At 43.8% G+C, this 21866-nt stretch overlaps 1 protein-coding gene and 1 long non-coding RNA gene across 7 annotated transcripts in view; one reads left to right on the forward strand and one right to left on the reverse strand.

Annotated features, from left to right (window-relative positions):
• RARB (retinoic acid receptor beta) overlaps positions 1–21866 on the forward strand; it is a 402464-nt gene that overhangs the window by 282618 nt on the left and 97980 nt on the right. For all 6 annotated transcript variants that reach the window (XR_006192982.1, XM_042903065.1, XM_042903068.1 and 3 more), the window contains exon 3: positions 16614–16756. Coding sequence is in view for 5 of the 6 variants with exons in the window: in XM_042903065.1 (XP_042758999.1) it covers positions 16614–16756 (143 nt within the window). In the remaining variant the exon portion in view is untranslated. The remainder of the gene's footprint in view (positions 1–16613; positions 16757–21866) is intronic.
• Positions 5128–7891, reverse strand: LOC122198448. Its single transcript, XR_006192983.1, has 3 exons — positions 7797–7891; positions 7561–7617; positions 5128–6291 (listed from the first exon to the last, which is right to left on the reverse strand). It is a non-coding gene; the product is annotated as an uncharacterized LOC122198448 (long non-coding RNA).

Raw genomic sequence — 21866 nt, forward strand, 5'->3', positions numbered from 1 at the left:
CTACTGCCCACAGGCTAAATCTGGTTTGCCACCTGTTTTTGTATGGCCAGAAGCTAAGAATGATTTTTACATTTTAAAACTTGAAAAAAATTTAAAAAGTAGACTGCTTTATGACTCATGAAAATTATGTAAAATTCAAATTCAGTGTCTATGAATATAGTTTTCTCAAAACACAGTCAGGCCCATTCATTTATGTATGGTCTCTGGCTTCTTTCATCCGCCTCCCCCCCCCCCCCCACCGCTGCCCCCCACCCCATGGTGGAGTTGAATACGTGTGGCAGAAACCATATGGCCCACAGCCTAAAAAGTTTACATCTGGCCCCTCACAGAAGGAGTCTTCCAGCCTCTGGGTCAGACTACTAGAGGTGTAGTTTATAAAATGAATCCTAGGGGCACCTGGGTGGCTCAGTCGGTTGAGCGTCCGACTTCAGCTCAGGTCATGATCTCGCAGTTCATGAGTTCGAGCCCCGCGTTGGGCTCTGTGCTGACAGCTCAGAACCTGGAGCCTGTTTCGGATTCTGTGTCTCCCTCTCTCTGTCTGATCCTCCCCTGTTCATGCTCTGTCTCTCTCTGTCTCAAAAATAAATAAATGTTAAGAAAAAAAAATGAATCCTAAACCTCTGTGTGTGTGTGTGTGTGTGTGTGTGTGTGTGTGAGAACTCACTACCAAATTTATGGGAACATAAGTAATTTAGGGAGCAAACAGCTTCAAAACACAACCCTTCATTTTTTAAAGGTGAGCAGGAAATTATAAATAGGAGTGCTGGTTTCCTTCTTTGGTGGTGATGTTGACAATTCAAAGAAGTAATACCATATTACTAATGTAAATGATTTTGTGCTTCGCATACACGCGGTATGCTCAGAACATTCTCTTTGCCCCCAAAATAAGGATAAAAGTAAAGATTGTTTTCTTTTACTGTCAAATTAAAAACATAAACCAAGCCGTGTTCCCGGATCATTCTATTTGTATTAACAATTAAGGATCGTACACGGAAGCACAGTAATACCAGAAAATACGGCCACCTTATAGAACTCGTTTGGAAAAATGTCATTCTTTCCTAAGAAATACTGTGCTTAATTAATTCTTGCTCCTAGGAAGTCAACTTGGGGCACTCATTATGGCCTTAATTGGTGGTATAAATTCTGAGACCCCGGAGGGAAACACATTGCATGGTTACTGGTCTCTGGCCCTTTGGGTGAGCATGCGCTGGGTCCAGACCCGTCTCGGAGAGTGACAGCTTCTGGTTTTGATGGCTTCGGGTCTGGCCACACTGATAATAGGTTGAAAGGCCAATGTGCAATAAGAAAAGAAATGCAATGACTTGTCCCGGTGTTTTGCATTAAACAGTGTGAGACAACCTTCCGACTTGGAAAAATGTGTTTCTTTGAACTCCGGTTTTTCGTATTAAATTATATTCATTATACGGCCCATCTGGAATCTCCTGCCAGGCCAGAAATCATCTTACAGACATTAGCAAAAGGAAGTTAAATGTAATTTTTTTTAATTGTATACTTTTCATTTCCATTTATTTTTTTCCCTTTTATTGGAGAAACCAGATGGAAAGGAAGGCAGGAACCTCTCCCTCGCTCCGTTTCCCTTCGGGAACAGAGACAGAACATTCCTGGCCGTGCTCCTCTCACACAGTGACTTGAGGTGACGACGGGGCTGTCTAGATTCCGGGGATAATTGCTGGAAAGGTCAGGAGTTCAAGTCGAAGCACACAGCCGATCGGGGTGGTGGGGTTTGGAGAGTAAGCACGGTGTGGCGGCTGACTTTGGGCTTTCGCCGACGTGGGTTGTCACCAATTATATTTGGCAGCGAGGAAGCGAAACTCACAAACATCACGTGTGATGCCGCCCATTTTTGTGGACTGGTATTGACTTGGTTGTTTTGCTCGGAGGTGTCTGCTGGATTTTGACTCCGTGTGAAAAGGACCCATATTTGGGAGTCTCCTGGCTCTCGCAAGCTCTCTGCTTCTTACCGAACCAGACACGTCCCACAAAACGGACAGACCCGAGGCTCATGCTGGGGGCGTAGGAATGTGTGTTTCCTTGTTCAGATAGGTGGAAATCTCAAGTGTCGGCGCTAGAAGGTAGAGAGATAATTTCAAACATGTGAAATGGAGCCACAGGGATGGGTCAGTAGTTTGCCCCCAACACCCCAGAGCCAGATAAAGGCAGAGCGTAAACTGGCCCACAACTCTTTGGACTTGCACTTCTGGCTTTTCTCTTTGGCCGTCCCCCGTGCTGGCAGAGGATCTTTGGCAAATGGAGTCATTTCCCCCATGCAACCCTCCACCCATCTCTAGGAGCGAATATTTACGGAAAGCTGGGTAAAGCACCGGATTTGGTGCTGAGGAGACACAAGCTTAAGAGTTAGGACACGCCTCCAGCTTAATAAGCTACATCAGAACAATTCTAGTCTTTATCTGTGTATTCCCGACCACTCATCTGGAGATTCACCCAAATGAATTCCGAGTTGCCATCTTTTGAAGGAATATTTTATTTTATTTTATTATTATTTTTTAATGTCCATTTATTTTTGAGGGGGGCGGGCACACGAGCAGGGGAGGGGCAGAGAGACACGGAAACACAGAATCTGAAGCAGGCTCCAGGCTCTGAGCTGTCAGCACAGAGCCAGACTTGGGGCTCAAACTCACAAACCGTGGGATCATGACCTGAGCCGAAGTCAGATGCTTCACTGACTGAGCCACCCAGGTGTCCCTTGGAGGAATATTTTAAATTCAGATAAGGGTGAGGTACTTTTTGGCAACATGCTGACATATCTATAGAACCTGTGGTCATTTCTTGATGATGGTCTTTGGAGGTCCAAAGGGAGGAGAAGGACTCAGGCTCACTTTGAGTTTCTAGTATTGAATCCCTTGTATCCTGTGTATGATTTCATTGTAGTCAGGCTCCCATCACAGATTAGCAACTTTATTATCTAAATATATTTTCATTGCTCTGAATATTTTGTGTAGGACGACGTCCTCAAGCCTACATAGAGATGACCTCATCTAATTGATGTTGCTTTTTACCACACACTTGAGATGTGGAGGGCAGAGAGGGGGAGGAATGCTGGGTGATCCCCCTTGTCACTCACACACAATGGGTGTCTTTGTGCCTGGATGCTGGTGTGAAGTCTGCTGTCACTGATTGTCTCATGTAAGAGCTCCTTTAAGGAAGCTGGCTCTGTCCTACCCTCGTTCACGTTTGACACGGTAACAGACACACATTACAAACGTAAATAGCAACTCCAGGTTTTCTCTTCCTTAGCAGTGTGTTAAAAGGTACTTCCACTAAATGGGTTACTTTGGCTTTAAATAATAGACCCCATCGCTTCTCTGTTCCTCAGCGTGTGAGGCGGTCTCACATACCACTCTCCACTTTCAACAAAGCAGATAAGGTATCAACACAATTAAAAGTGAAAAATAATCTGTCTGCTTTGCCGGTAGTGAATGCTTACAGAACACACACTGATACAATAGATTTTAAATAATTTATGTCCGGCACTTTTTTTTTTTTTCTTCAATCTGTAAATGAGGACACCTAATGCGGAATGGCCGGCATGATACTCTATCCTTCCCCCATTAAGATAACAAGATGAGGGGGCAATGATTCAGATCGGCGTATTTGGGGAGCACAGCGCGGATAAAAATTAAAAATTCAGAGAGATGATGCTCTGAAATGCTTTGGGTGAGCAAGCTCATAAAAGCCATTAGGAAACCCAAAATTATAAATTAATCCAGACTCTCCTTCTGAGGGGCTCCTAAAAGCACTTTCCGTTTTCTTGGCAGGATCAAAACATTACTTTTGTGTCACTGCCTGGTGTTTTTACAAGGTCTGTTCTAATGCCCGCTAAGGTGTAGTGTTCAGTCCTAATGTGTCTCTTGCAGCTGTCTTTGGTCTGAACCAAGCAAACGTCGGGTGATGTTAAAAACAAATAGGAATTAATATATGATACATTAGGTCCCCCTCCCCCATAAATACATGAACTCTCAAATTACCAGGATCATGCGATTCATGACTGCTTTTCCATCCCCGAAGGGGTGTTTCGTCCAATTCTGAAGGATTTATCCAGCTGCTGTCACTCCCGTTGGCAGTAAAGGGAATTGCCCCCACAAATCCCCGAAGTCTAGGGACAGTGCTGTCCCACAGAAACAAAATTGCTAAACTGTTTACAAAAAGTCATTCCGTCCTTTGGTGGTTAAATATAGCTTGATCATGATTTATGGGGGCCCAGCTCTTTTTCCTACACCTGCCTGTGGACATCTCCTAATTATTCATTTGAGAAAACTCTGGATAAAAATATCAATCTTGAAAACACGTGTGTTCCAAGGAAGAACGCCAACCGTGTCCAAGGAAATTCTTAGTCCTGTTTGATCTAAGGAAAACCATTCCCAAATTCCACAGACAGGCCGATGCTTAAGAGAGGCAAGTTCTTTTAGATGGGTTCAGAATAAGCACACCCTCCCAAGGTATCTTTCACGTCCTTTTGAAGAAAATGAGGAGGGTAAATGAAATTCCAGGGAATGGTCATCTGGAGAGAAGAAAAATAGGGTGAGGCACCCCCAAAACTCCCACATGAGCCTTCCAGGCCTGGGGGGAGCAGATCTGATCGCCCGTCTTCTAGAGTAGGGTGTGGTGTAATGTCAGGCACTCCTGTCCGTTAGCAAACCCATCCTGAAGACAGATGGGAAGTAGCCCCTGAGGAGAGAAATACAATTTTGATACAGGAAATAGAAGAAGAACATAGAGCTTTTTGTTCAAGATGTATGTTTCTTCTGTCTAAAGCCAGCAATTTTGGAAAATGAAGCTAAGAGTTTAAAAATAAGGGCTCTGTTAGGGAAAATAAAACAGGTCCCCCTACATCCATTAGGCTGCCTTTAATTGAAAACTGGAGAACAATCTGACTAATTGGCAGGTACCTCTTTTATTACTGGGCCTATTTTCCCCCTTCTCTCCAGTGTAATCAAAAGACTGCTCCTCTCTTTATCAACCAAAGTCAGGTGTGAAAGGGAAAAGCAGACAAGTAACACTTAAAAATTGATTGTGTGTGTTCTTCCAAATTTTCTCGTATAAAATAGGTACAGAAAGTGCAGAAGTTAAGGTCCTCAAAACAGCAGAAGCTCCAGGAGTGTATTTTTATATAGCAGAATGCTGAGGTAGAAGCTGTAATGTGCTTAATTGCAGGCAAGTTCATGTTGTTTAAAAGAACTTTACCTTTTACATTGGGGACCTATTTCATTTCAAATCCGGGCACTGTGCTGACATTATATAGCAACTTTCATTTTAAAGATCAAGAAAGAGGAGCTGTGGGTGAAATTTGAGCCTATTTCTTGCTAATTTGGCGTAAGAAAGAAAGGAGGTTGGCATAAATCATGAAGTGAGTATTGCTGTCTGAATTATGATATTGGAGTTTCAGTATTGCCAGTACCGCTTCCTTTTGCCTTTTCCTTGAATCTGTTTTGGTGGTGGTTGTATTTACTGAAGGTAGCTTTCTCCACTGATCTTTTTTGTCCCCTTCTACATGGAACTGAACTGCCGTGTGATATCTAAAAAGCAAAATAACTTGCAACATGTTACTTTTTAATTATCAAAGTTAGACATGCTCCATCACAAAGGTGATTAAGATGCTACTCTCACGGTTCTCCTGCTTTGGGGGAAGAAAGAGACACAAAGATGGATGGTTACAGCGTCGAACAGTGAACGTTACAACAGAGTCTACCGATATGGTCGTGTGGGATTCACAGGTACCTGGCCCTATCTTGGAGCAGGAGCAGGCCTAAACTCAAGGACAAGGCAGGGAAAGGACTTTTCAGGCATAAGGAACAGCATGTATAAAGGCCTGGAGGCAAAGGAGAACACTGTAGTCTAGAGAGCCTGGCTAAGTACGAATGCACAACGGACCCATGGGACTTTGAGGGACCAGCAGGCTCTAAACCATTTCGCTGATGACCTAAACCATTGTTTAGACACGGCAGCTTTGGGACGATACGCCATATCAGGTCTTATCCTCGAGTCGCCGTGACTTTTCCATACAAGGACAGAATGCGTTTTGAGAGCTGGAACTTAAGCAGTATTTTCTCAATAAACTGTTAGTAAGCTTTTTGCACTGTCTGAGCAGGGTCTGTGGTGAGGAGAAGCAGAAGGGTTACATCCAATAAATGCCCACTATTTTACAGTTGTCAGGCTCTTGAAGACTTCAATGTAAATGCCTGACCGGCTTCCCTCTGCTCCCACATCCTCTGCGATTCCGTCCTTTTCACTTTGGATTCGGGACGTAACCACCTATAAAATAAGCAAGAAAGATTCCAGTGAGAAGATCCCAGAATGACCCTGGAAATTAAATTTACTTGGCAGAAGTGCCAACAAATTGTGGACGAGTAGTTTTTTCTTTTCTATTTTAGGTCCCCCTTAGCATCATGAAATAATATAAGGGGTTCATGATTATTGGTTTCTGTGAAAGGCTTTTGAATTATGTGATAGAGTTGCCATGGTGATGTCCGGTGTCGTCAACCCACGTGTTAGGACAGAGCTAAGACCCGGCTTTGTTGATGGTAAAATGTTGCATGCCAAACTTTTAAAAGACATTTAAAAATTTATGCTCCTCTACAAAGAGTTTAAGCATATTTGAGCATGCTTTGGCTCTGTCTGCTTCTGCTTGCTTCCCCCCACCCTCACCCCTGCCTTTCAGTACAGATGAGGATCTTGAATTTGGGTCCAGATAAGATTTAGTAATTAATGTGCAAAGCACCTGGGGTCTGCTAACTCCTGGGCTGTAGCTGAGGAGCTATTTTGGGGCATTTTCTCAGTTAAATATTTGAGAATTAGAAAACTTAAAATGTGTTGGCTTCTTGCCCAGTTATATTTAGAGTAATCCTGATAATAAATCGGTAACTATGGGCTTCACCATGGAAGGGCACAAAATAACTGACCCGAGTAATCTAGAAAACAGATGTCTTTAGTTGGTTTAAAGTGAATTCTCAGGACCAGATTTAAAGAAAGCTATGTGGAGCTCGGTGAAATCATCCATTGCAGACGTTTTTTTTTTTTTTTTTTCCCTGTCTGAGGGTTTTTCTCCCTACCGTATCTCAACTCAAATTCTTGAGAAGAGCGGAAGTGGTCCCCAGGATACAGTCTTGATAAAAGTACCCAAGGAGATCTTGGGATAAGCGTGACTGTGGTAGACTTGTAGAATTCGGTCTCATCCACAGTCTCGAAACCAGCCTTAAGGTCAGCCACAGGAGAAGAGAGATTACCCGAGGCTTCCACGTCCTCATGAAGGAAAAACACGGGGAGCCTTTGCTACAGAGGGGATTCAAGAGCCAGGACCGGCTACGTAATTTGCAGGACCCAACACAAAATGAACATGCTGGCCTCTCGATCAGGAGTTATTGAGAATTCCAAGACCGTGACAGCAGAGCAGCAAACGGAGCGCGAGGCCCTTCCAAGTACCAGGCTCTGTGTGCGCCCAGGTCACGTGCCTGCGAAGCTGGCCCTGCCCAGATCGGATCCCTCCACTTTTTGAAAACGGCCAGTTTAACTAGTAGTGCGTACCTGCCTTATGAAGTTCTCTCCCCCCAAATTTTGTTTTGAGATCACTGGTGCCAAAACCTGGTGGATTAGAATGGCGTTAGAATAATCAGACCCGTGGGATAGCTGGTCACTTAAAAAAGTTATTTTATCCAAGGTCATGTTTTAGAGATCTAAAAACACAGGTTTTCACCTAAATTAAAAGACGTTTTATCCATCTGATTAATCTCTCCTTACTGTTGGTTTCCAGTTTATATTACCTGGTAGCATTTCTTCCCTGGATCACGTTCCTCTAAAATAAAGGACACTGTGAACTGAATGCATTGGCTCGGTGCCCTTCCTGGGACATTGAAAACTTGGGAAATGTAGACCTTGATTGTGATGTCGTGAGTTCAGGTTCTTAGTTAAGAACACGGGCTGCCTGTTCATTGGTATTCCTTCGCAGGGAGTTTTAATTAATTGGGGATTAAAAGGATTGAGAGCATTGGCCTGTGGGTCTCACAGGGGTTGAGCTCTCAGGGGCGCACCTGACAGTCCAGGAAAATGCCATCATCACACTCTTCCGGGATGACTGGTTCCCACAGAGATGTTGTTTTTGCTAAATCTGTAGTCCTTGCCCCTTTAGTACCATCTTTCTAGACCTGTCCCAAAATAAAGGCTTGCCTTGCTAACCCAGGGAAGAGTAAATGTGCCAAGGAAGCTTCTGGTCCAAGGGACTTGAAAGGAGACAGGCCTAAGCTATATGGTCACATTCTGAGCGCAAGGACAGGAGACACTGTGCCAGTGAGCCGGCACGGGGCACTCGAATGATGGGCCTTCTAGAAGCCATGGCTGTTAAACATCAGAGCACTCAGGCTTCACCATTGTCATTCATTCATCTTCACTGAATTCCCAACAGTAGAACCTTATCCTGTTGGAAATTTTTTTTTTTTTTAAACAAACAAACAAAAAATAACTCTAAGCCTCTACCCCTTGGGACAACTCAGCTTTCTTGTTTGGAGTCTGAATCTTAACGTTGTTTTCCTCTTTGCGGTGCCGAGTGCGGCCCCCTCCCTAACTCACTGTGTTCTCTGGGTTACATTCATGCCCACCCTTCCCTGCTCAGGAGGAAACTCTGTTTGTCATCAAAATAGTAGGCTGTTTTTCTACTTTCTCCCTCCCTCTCATCCATTGTCTTTCAGTGGGGTGAAAAGGTCTTCACTTTTCTCTTTCTCCCCCACAAATCTTGCTATTAATAACTTTTCAGACGTTGTCACGCATGGACTTCCACTCGCTCCGGAGGGTGTTTTTTGTTTGTTTAAGGCAACGTGTTTCCTGGTCTGAAAACCGTGTTTCCCAAAGTAGCTGTGATGGGATTATTCCATACTCGCCTCCCACTGGCAGAATCTCTGCTTCGGGCTGGAAATGGGAATCTCAGCTCTGTGCTGGCCCCAGGCTACACCTCCTCGGGTCCCTGGGTCCCTGCCTTGCTGGCCGGAGAGGATGACAGCCTGGGGCAGCCACCTGGTTGCTTTTTGATTGAAATGGGGTTGAAATATTTTCCCTTTAGTGACCAACCGGAGAGGACTAAGTAACACTCCTCACGGTCTCTCTCCTCTTTCTCTCTGGAAGGAGAAATTACCCTGTTGAACTTTGCATGGGATAGAAATTAACTCTGCGAAAGCCCAGTGCAAACAGATGCGCTTCCCATATTACTTTTGGGGTGGATTTCTCCTGATCCAGTGCTGCTTATGAGTAATGTAGTGCCAAGTTGCCCAGTTTTTTTAAATAAACAAGTTTTTACTCTGCACCTTGCTTCAATCACGACGCGTTCCGCGCACGTTAAACCTGATGTAAATGGCTCTGAGGCTAAAAAGCTACTTCCCTTCACAACACCGCGGTATGAATTGTCACAAGTAACTTTATGTTAAACGTGGGCCAGATTGCCCTGTTGTTCAGAAGTCAAGGATTCTTTGGGCTACATCCTTGACCGGACCTGAGGGCAGGTTTGGGGTTTTATGTATTTGTATTCATGCCCAGAACTCACTATCTACTTTAGTATGGTTAAATTAATAGTATGGTTAGATTAGTATGGTTAAAATAGCGTGGTTCAATTAAATTAATTCATTGAGTCGCAGCTTCCTGAACAATCTTGGTAGAATAGGGTTCTGACCCTAGCCTCCTCCTGCACAGAAGAACGAGTGCCTCCTCGGTAAATGCCTGGCATGGCTGTCAAGATCCTGCCCAGTCCAAACCAAACTCTTTCAGCTGTGCCTTATACACACACACACACACACACACACACACACATCATTTACGTCTCTGCCAGCCTGGCCCACTGGCCCTTCCCTGTATTTCCTCACCTGTGATCGCTCTAGCCGACCCAGAATGTTCCTTGGGGGAAAGCTCACCGTTTGAATCCTACCCTTCCATTAGAGCGAGAATCAAGGGCTGACTCCCTTCTAACTCCTTTGCATTCCTATGGCTTCACCTCAGTAAGTATTTTAAGTGTGCCTGCTATCTGCCAGGCACTGTCCCGGGCACTTTTTCACTTTCTGCTTCTGTTAGACGTTCTTATCACGCCGTGTGGTGGCGTGTGCCTTGGAGTGTTCACTTGATTTCATGTTGTTGATAAGTCGAGAAAGGGCACCAGCCCTGCCTTCCATATCCTTGTATGCCCCAGGAAAGCCTACCACATCCACTCCAGTTAACTGGCACTGGATGAATGAATCCGCAGAGGAATGAGTATATATAGAGGTGGCCTTTGGAATCATGAGGATATCCACCCACAATAGCCTGTGTTGTTCAGAGGTTCAGAACCGTGTTCTGTCCTATTTGGGAATCTTTATTTTCAATACCAAATGTATATTGGAAACTGTCCAGAAGAGAGCTTTGGAAAGAAGAGGTCTCATCACTAACAAAAGCTACCATTCACTGGGCACTTGCTATGTGCTGGGCATTGGGTTAACACTTTGTATGTGTTCCCTAATTGGGTATACTCCGTAATGCCATGAAGCGTAGGTGTTTTCATTATCCCCACCTTACAAATGAGGAAACAGGCCTTAGCCCGACTCACTTAATGTCACAAGGATGGTAAGCAGCAGAGTCAGAGTTAAAATCCACAGGCACTCAAGCTAAAGCCCAATTAATTTTTTTTAATTTAAAGCAAAATTTTTTTTAAATTTTAGAATGTGTGTGCGAGCAGGAGAAAGGGCAGAGGAAGCGAGAGAATCTCAAGTGGACTCCAAGCTCAGCATGGAGTCTGACATGGGACTCAATCCCATAAACATGGGATCATGACCAGAGCCAAACTCAAGAGTCAGATGCTCAACCAGCTGAGCCACCCAAATGTCCCTGGAGCCCAATTCGTAATCACTAGGCTAGCATCTAAACCAACAAAAATCACTCTTTCTGGGAGATGGTTGAGGGATCTCACGGTTTGTGGGTTCGAGCCCCACGTTGGGTTCTGTGCTGACAGCTCAGAGCCTGGAGCCTACTTTGGATTCTGTCTCCCTCTCTCTGCCCCTCCCCCTCTTGTGCTCTGTCTCTTGCTCAAAAATAACTGTTAAAAAAAAAAAAAAAAGGTTTGGAAAGCCAGAAGTTGGAACACGGTCCACAAAAGGGAAAAAAAATCACAAGAATTAGAACAATGATTTGAGAGTATTAGAGACGGGAAGATGGTCCAACTTCATCTCCTATCAAAACATGAAGAAGGGAGTAAAATGAGCCACTTTTATCCATGTCCTTTATAGATTTGGGACCTAAGGCCAGTTTATCAAGGTAATTAGGAATTTTAGTATTTGGGTGTGGGAGAATGTTCAGGCTTAAAAGAGATGGTTTCCCTTTTGATTTAGGACTGTGTCTGTACTGTAGGTAACAGAGGATTAGGTAGAACACTGGTGCCTCATATCCCCAAGGGGAGACAGAAGTAATCTGAGTGGGCATTCTGTGATTATTCCTAAGACACTCTAATGCCACTGTGGCCTTCTCTACCACAGGAGTGTTTTTTTTTTTTTTTTCTTTTGGTTGGGTCCCAGTTCCTTGAGAGCAAGAATAGATGAGCGTGAGATAAGAAAGGTTGAAAACACTATGGTTAGAAAACACTTGACTCGGTTCGTGAGGCAGATCTGTCTTCTTGACTGAAGTAGCTAGAGTGTTAGGGGTGCGTGGGTGGCTCAGTCGCGTGGGCATTGGACTCTTGATTTCTGCTCAGGCCATGATCCACGGTTATGAGGTGGAGCCCTGCATCGGGCTCTGTGCTGAGTGTGCAGCCTGGTTAAGATTCTCTCTCCCCCTGCCCCTTGGCCACTCGTGTGCGTGCACACACACTCTCTGTCTCAAAAAAAAAAAAAAAATAGCTGTAGTGTTGTGTTACAAACAGTAGAAGTCATGATTCAACAACAGAAGTCATAATTAAGAGAGATGAAGGTTAACCAGCAGAAGTTAGGATTAACAACAGAAATCATAACTAACCAACACGAATCATGGTTAACCAAGGGAAGCCTTGATGGTCTCACCTGATTACATCTCCAATTGGCGGATCTTCCGCTACCTTCTGAGCGATCTGGCTGTTCAACTACAGACAATATCATCCTCAAGGAATATACCAATATTGAAGAATATTTTATGGAAGTAAGGTATAATACATCCGCGACTCTCACTCTATTTTTGCTTATAGCTGAGGACATCGTCATTCATTCGTTCATTTAACAACCATTTATTAAGCTATCAATCATGTGCCAGGTCCTGTCCTAGTCCTGGGGACATTTGGCTAATAAGGCACCGATACAGTTTTATTCGGTATCGAAATACTGAAATACTTTCCTACCATTTGTAGAATAGCCATTGCCTTGAGTCTTTCCCTCACCCCACCCAAGTCCCCTGTCTTAGTTCTGGGGAAGAGACATTAAGTACTGACTTGAGGCCACGTTGGGGCCTACCAACCTGCCCACTCTAGTTCCAGGAAGCTGGCCCCCATGTTCCTGCCCTTCCTCTGTCAGGACATCCTAGATCTCAGCAAGGAAGATGTCACACTTGCTGGTGGTACTGGGACACCCAGTTGTAGAAATCTAGTATGCCCATTGGCTCCCTGAGGCTGTGACTGCTGGCCGTAGGCTGGCATTCCCCCGTGGCACCCATGTATCCTCTGAAGTCAATTGTACTATTGTCTGTTATTTTAAATACTATAATTGAACAGGAATAATATAGAAGGGTAAGCAAGATACCAAGGTTACCTGGAAGAGGAAGCATTCCTGTGTGCTTGGATCACTCAGGGAAGGCTTCCTGGATGAGGTGAACTAGCTCTTGAAGACTTGACAGCATTTTGGGGGTTTACTGGGAAAAGGATGTTTCGGGAAAGTGAGAAAATTGTGATGCCAGTAACTCTAGACTAGTCCCCGCTAGGTTACGGTTTTTGCCCACGCAGGTGGACGGCCTCTTCTTCCTTAGTCTTCCTTTTCCTTGGCCATTTTCTTTGCTCGCAGAAATTCCTTCATCTTCACTTTCAAGGCATCCCAATTTGTCACTCTCTGGTGCAATGACACACTTGGGATGTACACCCTGAAAGGATCTGGGAAATAAGCTGCCCAGCCCCTCACTTAGAAGATGAGAGAGCTTCGCTTCCTAGGGCTGTGACTGGGTCAGTGATAATGAGGAGGCTGCAGTCCAGCACCTAGACCTCCTCTCCCGTGCCCTTCCTCTACTGCCTCCTACCTATTCCTACCCGCCCCAACCCCGGGCTGCTCCTCCAAATGGAACCAAATCCTTCCTTCCTTTCCTTTTTTTTTTTTTTTTCTCTTCTAAATTTATCTATTTGAGAGAGAGCTTGCACGCAGGGTGGGTAGGGGTGGGAGGGGCAGAGAGAGGGAGAGCGAGAGAATCCCAAGCAGTCTCCACGCTGGCAGCCCAGAGCCCGATGTGGGGCTCTGGGGCTCGATCCCCAGAAACCAGGAAATCATGAGCTGAACTGAAAACAGGCATGGGACGCTTAACTGACTGAACCACCCAGGTGCCCCTGAAATCCTTCCTTTTATATGCTCAACTTTTCAGTGTTTTCTCCTCTAGGTATGTTTCTGCCCATCTACTGGCTTCAAGGACTATCACGCTTTGAATTCAGTACTTCTAAACCCATTTTTACATGTGACAAGATTTGGGTTGCAGTTTTGTTTCTCCAAGTATGAGGCTTCTGATTTTAGGTTGGCACAGATTTGTGGCTTTAACTCTCGCTGAACCACCGAATGAGAAACATTTTCTCTGAATTCCTCAGTGATAGTCTCAAGTCAGTGCTGATCTGTCTCAGGAAGTGATAAGGCCTGGAGCTTTAAGCCCCTAGCAGATCTCGTATCCAGGGAGAGCGAAATAACATCTGATTATTGTTTCGTTTGACTTTTGTGTTTTATTTGCCTTTTGATATTGACAAGCCAGTGCTGGCTTTCAAAGGAAGCCAGAGATTAAAGGTCTCCATTTTAAGTAATGTTAGAATTTAGAGTCAGCCTAAGAAAAAACATTAAGCAGCTAAAATTTAGGTGGCACGGGGCACAGTGTCACACACATGCACACGCTAGGTCCTCAAAGCAGTCAAGGAAACGAGGTTTAAATGATAATTCCCCACAACTACTGGGGGGAGAATTTGTAGAATGCAGATATCACTCCGGCCTCAGGGGGGTTTTCTGTTTACCCAGTCCATGTATCAAAATACCTCCCAGCATCTATTTTAGTCAGCAAGTATTCCACCGTGGTGGAAATGATTTACTGAAAACTTAGACCTTCTCCTGATATCTAGCCAAAAATCTGATTTGGAAAACCGAGTCCTGTTTAGTTTCTGCCATCACTGTTACTGAACCACAATGGCTGGGCAAGTAGCGACAACATAAAGTTCTTCAGTTCTCTCTTCTTCTTTCATTTGAGCATCACGAGATTGTTTTGGTCCCCCTCTTGGTCGCTCACTAAGCATCTGCTGAACTAAATACTTAGTTTTTAATAAATGGAGGAGGTCACCTTTGGCCACTTGCTTCACACATGCAGGAAAGACCAGATCTTCCATCGGGTCAGTGTTTCTTGGCAGGAGAGCAAGGAAGTTTCTGTAAATTGAGTTTGTACATCTGGCAGCCAAAAGTGTCCTGTAGGTATATTTTTTGCATAAAAAGATATGTTTGAGGTGACCGCTCTGCACAGATGCTATTAAAGCTTCGGAGTATTTGTAACCTGTTATTTTAGATTTGGGGCATATTTGTAGCTCCAGAGGTACAAAAATAAACTGCGTTTTCTTGGAAGATGTGTGTGTCTGGGATGTGACTGGAGTTGCAACCTTAAGCAAGATTTCCAGGCGTTTACAGTTGAACCATGCCAGTAAAAATATGTTTATTTGGACATTAAAATCCTAGGGTACCCACGTAAATATCCTAAACAACGTGTGTTACACGAGCTTTCGTTGTTAATGTGCTTCAGCCTTAAATGTTTTTAGTTCTGGTTCCTGGAGTGTGAATGTATTACAGGGAAAGTTGAACTCAGTGAGTCTTCTGTGCCATTCAGCACATTTGGTGACGCGTCTCTTAGATCCAAGAGAATTGTTTCTGATGTGGGTGAAAGTCACATCACAGTTGTGAAGGCAAACCACCCTGCTCTCAATACTCTTAGCAACATAGAGGTTTTTGTTGGGCGATCAGGAGAGAGAAAAGACAGCAGGTATGTGCCCTTCACTCCCCGTTCATTCGTCTGCGTAACAAGCATCTCTCGACTATCCATCGTCTACGAAACTGTGCGGTAAAAATGGTGAGGACAAAGAGGAAAAGGCAGTCACCATGGGCTCATGAGCCTACCGTCTGCTTTATTTCATCAGTATTTCACAGAAATCAGGATAAATTGCTTCTTTTGCCAAAATATAATTTTCAGAAAGTTGAAAAGTAATAACTCTGTCAAATATTCAGTAAGCACGTATTTGAAGATTTATCGAACCCAGTCATGAGAGAAATGGTAGGATAACAAAACTGGTTCAAAGGGGGATTTGAGCAAAATGTCTAGGTAGGCAGGTTGATTGATAGATAAAGTGAAAAGAAAAGAGAATGCTGGAGTAAGACTTCAAAGTTAGGTACAATACTGGTTAATGTCCTCCAAGGCGATAAAACAGTACTCTTTGGTTCTATTTCAGCCAGACAGAAATCTTTACACCTATCCTTAACAAATATATTTGTAATTTATCTGTCTTCTACAGTCATTACAGAGTCTGTGACCAATCGATAGTAAATAGTAAGTCAAACAAAGTTACATTTCCCAAGAATGTTAGATGACTCTTGGGTAAGCTTGTCAAAAAGTCCATGTTGCCGGACAGTGCTGCCCGAGAGAACTTTCTGCCAGGATGAAAATCTTCCATGTAAGTGCTGTCCACTAGCTATATGTAGCTATCGAGCATTTGAAATGTGGCTCCTGCAACTGAGGAATCGAATTTTAAATTTTATTTCATTTTTATTAATTTTGATTTAAACAGCTACCTGGGATTAGTGGTTACCATGTTGGACAGCACAGCTCTCCTGTGCCATTAAATGGGCAGTCATTTTTACGCCTTGCTTCCAGTCTTGGATCATATTTGTCTAAACACTGTATAAATTACATCATATTTGAAATATTGTAATGAGCTAAATATGTGGGGAAAAAATTGGAAGAGACTTTTTTTTTGAAAAGACCAAATTCTTCCATGAATCTTATTTCTTTTGCAAATGTGATGCCTCGTATATTGTGTTTCTTGATGGTAGGCTCACCTGAAGTCATTCTGGCCAGCAAGGGGGCCGCTTATGAATTAAGGCCGTTTGGAGGGAACCCAGGTCTTGCATTTTGTTTCTCAAGTGACTCAAGTTGGTATTAATTTCCCTTTAGCAAGACGCTAACCGTCATGGCTAGTTTTGATTAAAAAGGGGCTTTCTGATTTGAAACAAAGGGAGAGCTATTAATATGTCACGAGGATTTGAAGGCTTAAATAAGTTAACTTTTCTGCTGCCCTCCCTTCGTTACTCAGACCAAGCAATCAATGCATTGATAAGGCTGGCTTTGATCTCGCACGAAACTTACCAGTTCATTTTCTTACTCACCTTCTCCCTCGCTTGCAGGGGTTTTTTCCGCAGAAGTATTCAGAAGAACATGATTTACACTTGTCACCGAGATAAGAACTGTGTTATTAATAAAGTCACCAGGAATCGATGCCAGTACTGCCGACTCCAGAAGTGCTTTGAAGTGGGAATGTCCAAAGAATGTAAGTGGAGTCTCAAAAACTTTCCTTTTTCCTCCTTTGGCTTACCTATATATAGGACTTGCTCAGCTTCCAGAATCAAGTTGTGGAGGGCATAGCATGCGGAATTCCCATATGACATTAAGGATAGATTGCCAAGGCTAGGTGTAAACAGAGGTGAGCTGAAAACAGAATAACCGTGGGGATTTTCAGATCAAGCCTGAGTGGCAGCTGGGGACAAGGCAGGAGCTGTGTGCTGCGGATAGCAGATGTGTGTTTCAGAGCGGTCCCAACTCACTGTGTGTTGTTGTCGAGCCACCAATGACTAGCGCATCGCATCGCCACTTAGAGACGCCCTTTCCCCGTCCTGGCCGTGGGAACAGAGTTGTGCCCGTGTCCCTGAGAACAAAAGAAGACAAGAGGCATGAATATTAACAGTAGTAATAATTAGCCCTTTCTCAGAGGGAAGGGAGTGTAAACCTTTTGTTGTGGAAGAAATATTTAGAAACTTGGCACGTTGGCATGTTTCCAAATTCGATTTAGCTTTTTTTTTTTTTTGTCCCAGCCACCCCCCTCTGCCAAAGAATTCTGCGGGGTTGTTTTTTTTTTTTTAATGCGAAAGAGAACATTTGAATGAATTAAAAATGAGTGGTCCAAAAACATCTGATAATGGGGACTTGAAATGTACGTCACTTAATACAGACAGCGTATATATACACTGCCAACGTTTTCATCCTTACGTTTCTCTCTTTGGTGCTTTCACGTGAAGGGAACAAGGAAGCGACAACAGGCAAATGGCTTGGCTCAGGCAGGCCTAAGGACGGCGCAGGGTTGTGTAGAAGGTGAAGCACTGAATGTGATGGCTGTTACTTTATTCATCCTGTTACTCGGGGATTTGGTGAAGGCGAAGTGTGAGTGAAGCCTTGGGACAAAAAGCCAGGAACCTCAGCCATGATCTTGCAGCCTGGTTCGAAGGCTCATGTTATAGGTCCAGGGCTCTCGGACTTTGGAACTGGGAAATGTGGCCATTGGGTGGTGGGGAGACTGAGGACGGAAAGCCCCCAGGGCCAAGCAGTGCTGCTCAGCTGGCCGACTGGCTTTTTGCCTGGAACTGCTTCTAGGGAATGTCGCTTGGCTGCCCAATATCCATTCTGTCCCTTCACCTCTCTTAAATGTGCCTAGGGTTTAGCATGCCTTTCCGTTTCTTGGGTTTCCGTACTTGAGGAAAAACAGCAGGACGGGGAACAATTCCGTTGACTCAAGCCAAGCATCCTATTCTGTGTCCCAGCCACCCGTCATATTCCATGTCACTGGTTCATGGTGGGAATCTGTGATGTAGGCCAGTCCAACGAGAATGAATTCAAAACTCAGGCTCAGCCTCCACAAAAAATAAAAAGACACATTACACTTTATCAAAATAAAAAAGATGTCAGCTCTCCAACAGATACTATGGAATTAATGGAAAGACAAGTCACGTACTAGAAGAAATTACTTACAAATTGCACATCTGATTGAGGACTTGTATCTAAAATATACAAACCTCTTGGGGTGCCTGGGTAGCTCAGTCAGTTAAGCGGCTGGCTTCAGCTCGGGTCATGATCTCGAGGTTCGCATGTTCGAGCCCCATGTCGGGCTCTCTGCTGACAGCTCGGAGCCTGGAGCCTGCTTCGGATTCTGTGTCTCCCCCACTCTCTGCCCCTCCCCCGCTCACGCTCTTGTCTCTGTCTCAAAAATAAATAAATATTTTTTTAAATATTAAAAAAATAAAACAAAATATACAAACCTCTGAAAACTCAATAATAGGAAAGCAACGCAATTTAAAAAAAAAAAAAAACTAGTGCCTTCAAAAATGCCAACATTATGAAAGGCAAAGACAGACTGAAAAACTGTTCCAGATTAAAAGAGACATGCCAGTCTCTTTTAATCATGCAATGCATAATCCAGATCGGATTCTTGGTCAGAGGGAAATAGTTCTAAAGGACATTATTGGGACAGTGAGTGAAATTTGAATACGGATTATAGATTATAGCACTGTAATATACTGTTCTATATTATTACTTATGAAGAATTGTGAATCTAGATGAAGGGCGTACAGGAGGTCTTTGTACTATTCTTGCAACTTTGGAGCAAACTTGAAATTTTACCAAAATAAAATTACCCAAACAGGACAAAAGACTCACGCTTAAAATATTAGGACAGAAGTGCCCTCCTTTCCGATGTATGTGGACAAGGAAGCAGGTAGCCACAAGTGCCCCTCGTAGCTATCCTCCAACTCGAGGACAAAGAAGGCACTGTAGATAGAAGAGTGGAAAGACAGACAGAAACTGGACCCTGAAGAGCTGGACTGAATCGCTAAACCAACTGCCTCCAGCAAGTTTTGTTATATTTGCCAAGAGGTGTGGTTAAGGCAGTTGAGGTTGGGGTCTTAGTCATATTTTAGGGTCCTGATGAGCAAGAATGGACTGGGTCATCAGATAGGGTAGCATCCTCCCATACCTCCTGGGAAGGTCTTTTTCCCCTGGAAACTTCTATCTGTGGATGAGGGGTCAGTTGACCACATTTCAGCCAGTTCTCTTTGCTCCCTCCAAGCTTTAGAGCTATCGAATTACTTAAAATCAATGAATATGGAGATACAGAGCTAATACTAACTTAGCTCGGGCCCCAGACCCTACCGCTGAAGAGCACAACGTTGCCCTGAAGTAGCCAGATTTTTTTATATGTGTAAGTGAGACTCACAGAATGATCCCCTGACACTCCATTTTTGGTCTCACCTTCTGTAGACATGGAGGTCAGTCACGCTGCAGTTCTGTGGGAGAATTTTAGTCTAGGCTGAAATTATAAATGAGTAAGCCAGATGTGGACGCAGGGTAAAGCAGTACTTTTGCATTTATTTTGTGTGGGCTGGAGACCCATTTCCTGCTTACATTACTTAAAACCCATATCCTGCTGCTCTGTAAAAACTGGCAGCTCGGTTGCCAATTAAAAAAAAAATAATGTTTACGCCCACAGGAAAACTCTAGTTTCAACCCTCAAGGAACTTATCACCTTAATTAGATTTAAAAATATATAAATGAGAAGAAAATGGGATCATTATGCCCAAGTATACAAAAATAAATATATTTTCCTTCGAAGGAAATTGAAGGGGAAGGAATAAATGCTTGGAGTAGAGAGACTTAGGGTCTAATAGAACATTTTTTAAGCTGAAACAGAAAGAAGCAGGAAAATATGAGAATCGGTAACCGGTTATACCAAGATACTCGCAACTGAAATGAACCCAAGAATAATAGAGACTCCTAGAATGTTAGAACTGAAAAGGGATCTTAGAGATTGATTTTCACTCACCTCTCTCATTTGACATACAAGCACACTGGGACCCAGAAAGGTGAAACGGTTTTCCCAGCAATCCCCAACTGGCTCAAGACAGAACCAAGGCTACAGTTCAAGCCTTTCCTCTTCTGGCCGTGCTTTCTCTGTGGTACCAAGATGCATAAGATTTGCATTCAATTCTTGCCATAGGTCATGACGATTCATTAGTATGTGCCAGAACTCTTCGGGTGCAAGCGACAGAAAACTCAGCTCAAACTTGGCATAAGCTTAAAAAATCGGCACATGCAATTGGACGGTCCAGAGTAACATGACTGCATGCAAGGGCTCGAGGTCGTTTTGGGGGCGTGGCTCCTCGTTGTCTCCCATAGATGGTTTTTGTTTTTTGTTGTTTTTTTTTTTTACCATGTTGGTTTGGTTTTCTGGAAGATTTTACATATGGCTACTCAAGATGGCCACCAACCTGACAGAGAGGTGTGGGTCCCCATCATTTCATGAGTGCCCAGGAACTGGTTCTCATTGGCCTAACTTGGGTCACGTGCCCTTGTATAACTGTCTCACCTTGGGGGTGGTGGAGGGGTAGACCGCTGTAATTGGCTAGGTCTCAGTCATGTGCCAATCTCAGGAGCCGGGCCTCGAGGTCCACCCCACCCAAACCACATGGGGCAGGAGTGTGGGAGGAAAGAATCCCTATGTAGCTAATCAGAAAGACCTGAGGCAAAAATTTACAATGTCCCCACCAAGCCCTATCCCGTCCCACGGTGCTGTTCCCCGTATGTTCTTATTCTTTGTGCTGTTGAAGGAAAGAAAGAAACCTGAAAATCCTATTATAGTAATAGCTAACATAGGCAAGGTGTTTTCTGTTCGCCAGGGACTTCTTAACCGTTTTTAATACTTTGTCCCATTCAAGCCTAACAATAGCCGTATGAGAAAGATGAGTTACAATCCCATTCTTCCCCTTTTTTTTAGGCAGATGTGGAAACTTAGGTGCAGAGAGGTTAATTAATTTAGAGTAACACATTTAGTAAGGGCCAGTGCTGGGATTTGGATCCCGATAGTAATATATACTACCTGCCATAAAAAGCAGCTTTTAAACCTCTGACTTCTCTTTTTGACTCGACTCTATTCCAAGTGGTTAATTAAACAATAATCACACTCCTTGTTGTATGTTAGAGATGTACCCCCTAGAAAGTCGTGTGCAAATTTAATTTTTATAGCCCAAATTTGGTTTTAAATGTATAAGGGGATTTACTAGTAAAAGAAATCCTTGGGTGTGGGGGATCAGGAAAGCAGGATTATTTCTTCGCTCTTCTGTTCTGTAAGTGCTGGTGGGTATGCCTTATATTTGCCAAGGGCTTTGTAAAACTAAGGGAGCCTTTCTGCAGAGAAATAGCTATTTGTCAAAGCATGAGATTCGAAAGCGGTAGCAGCAAGTGAAAAAAATCGATTTTCAGCAGCATTCTGGAAGTGGTACAAAAATTTATGAAGAACTTGGGGAGGAGGCAAAGGAAGCAAAATGTCTCAAAGTTGAGTGATGAGCTTCTGCTGGTGGGGTGGGAGGCTTGAAATGATGTCCACAAAGGAAAGTATGTGGCCCTAAAATAAGAAATAAAAAAGAATAAATGAAGACATAAAATGTGGGATCGTGAAAGAGATGTCCCGACAAGCTTATGATACAGATAAACCACTAATTGTCCATGATGGGGAAGGGGAAGATTTAAGACGATGCCACTGAGAGACTGTGGGAGTAGAGAAAGCCTGGCCATATGCATTTGGCCAGCTACAGGCATCCAAATGCATAGCTGAAATC

This window comes from Panthera leo, chromosome C2 (genome assembly GCF_018350215.1).
Source record: "Panthera leo isolate Ple1 chromosome C2, P.leo_Ple1_pat1.1, whole genome shotgun sequence".
In the NCBI taxonomy this organism is placed as follows: domain Eukaryota; kingdom Metazoa; phylum Chordata; class Mammalia; order Carnivora; family Felidae; genus Panthera; species Panthera leo.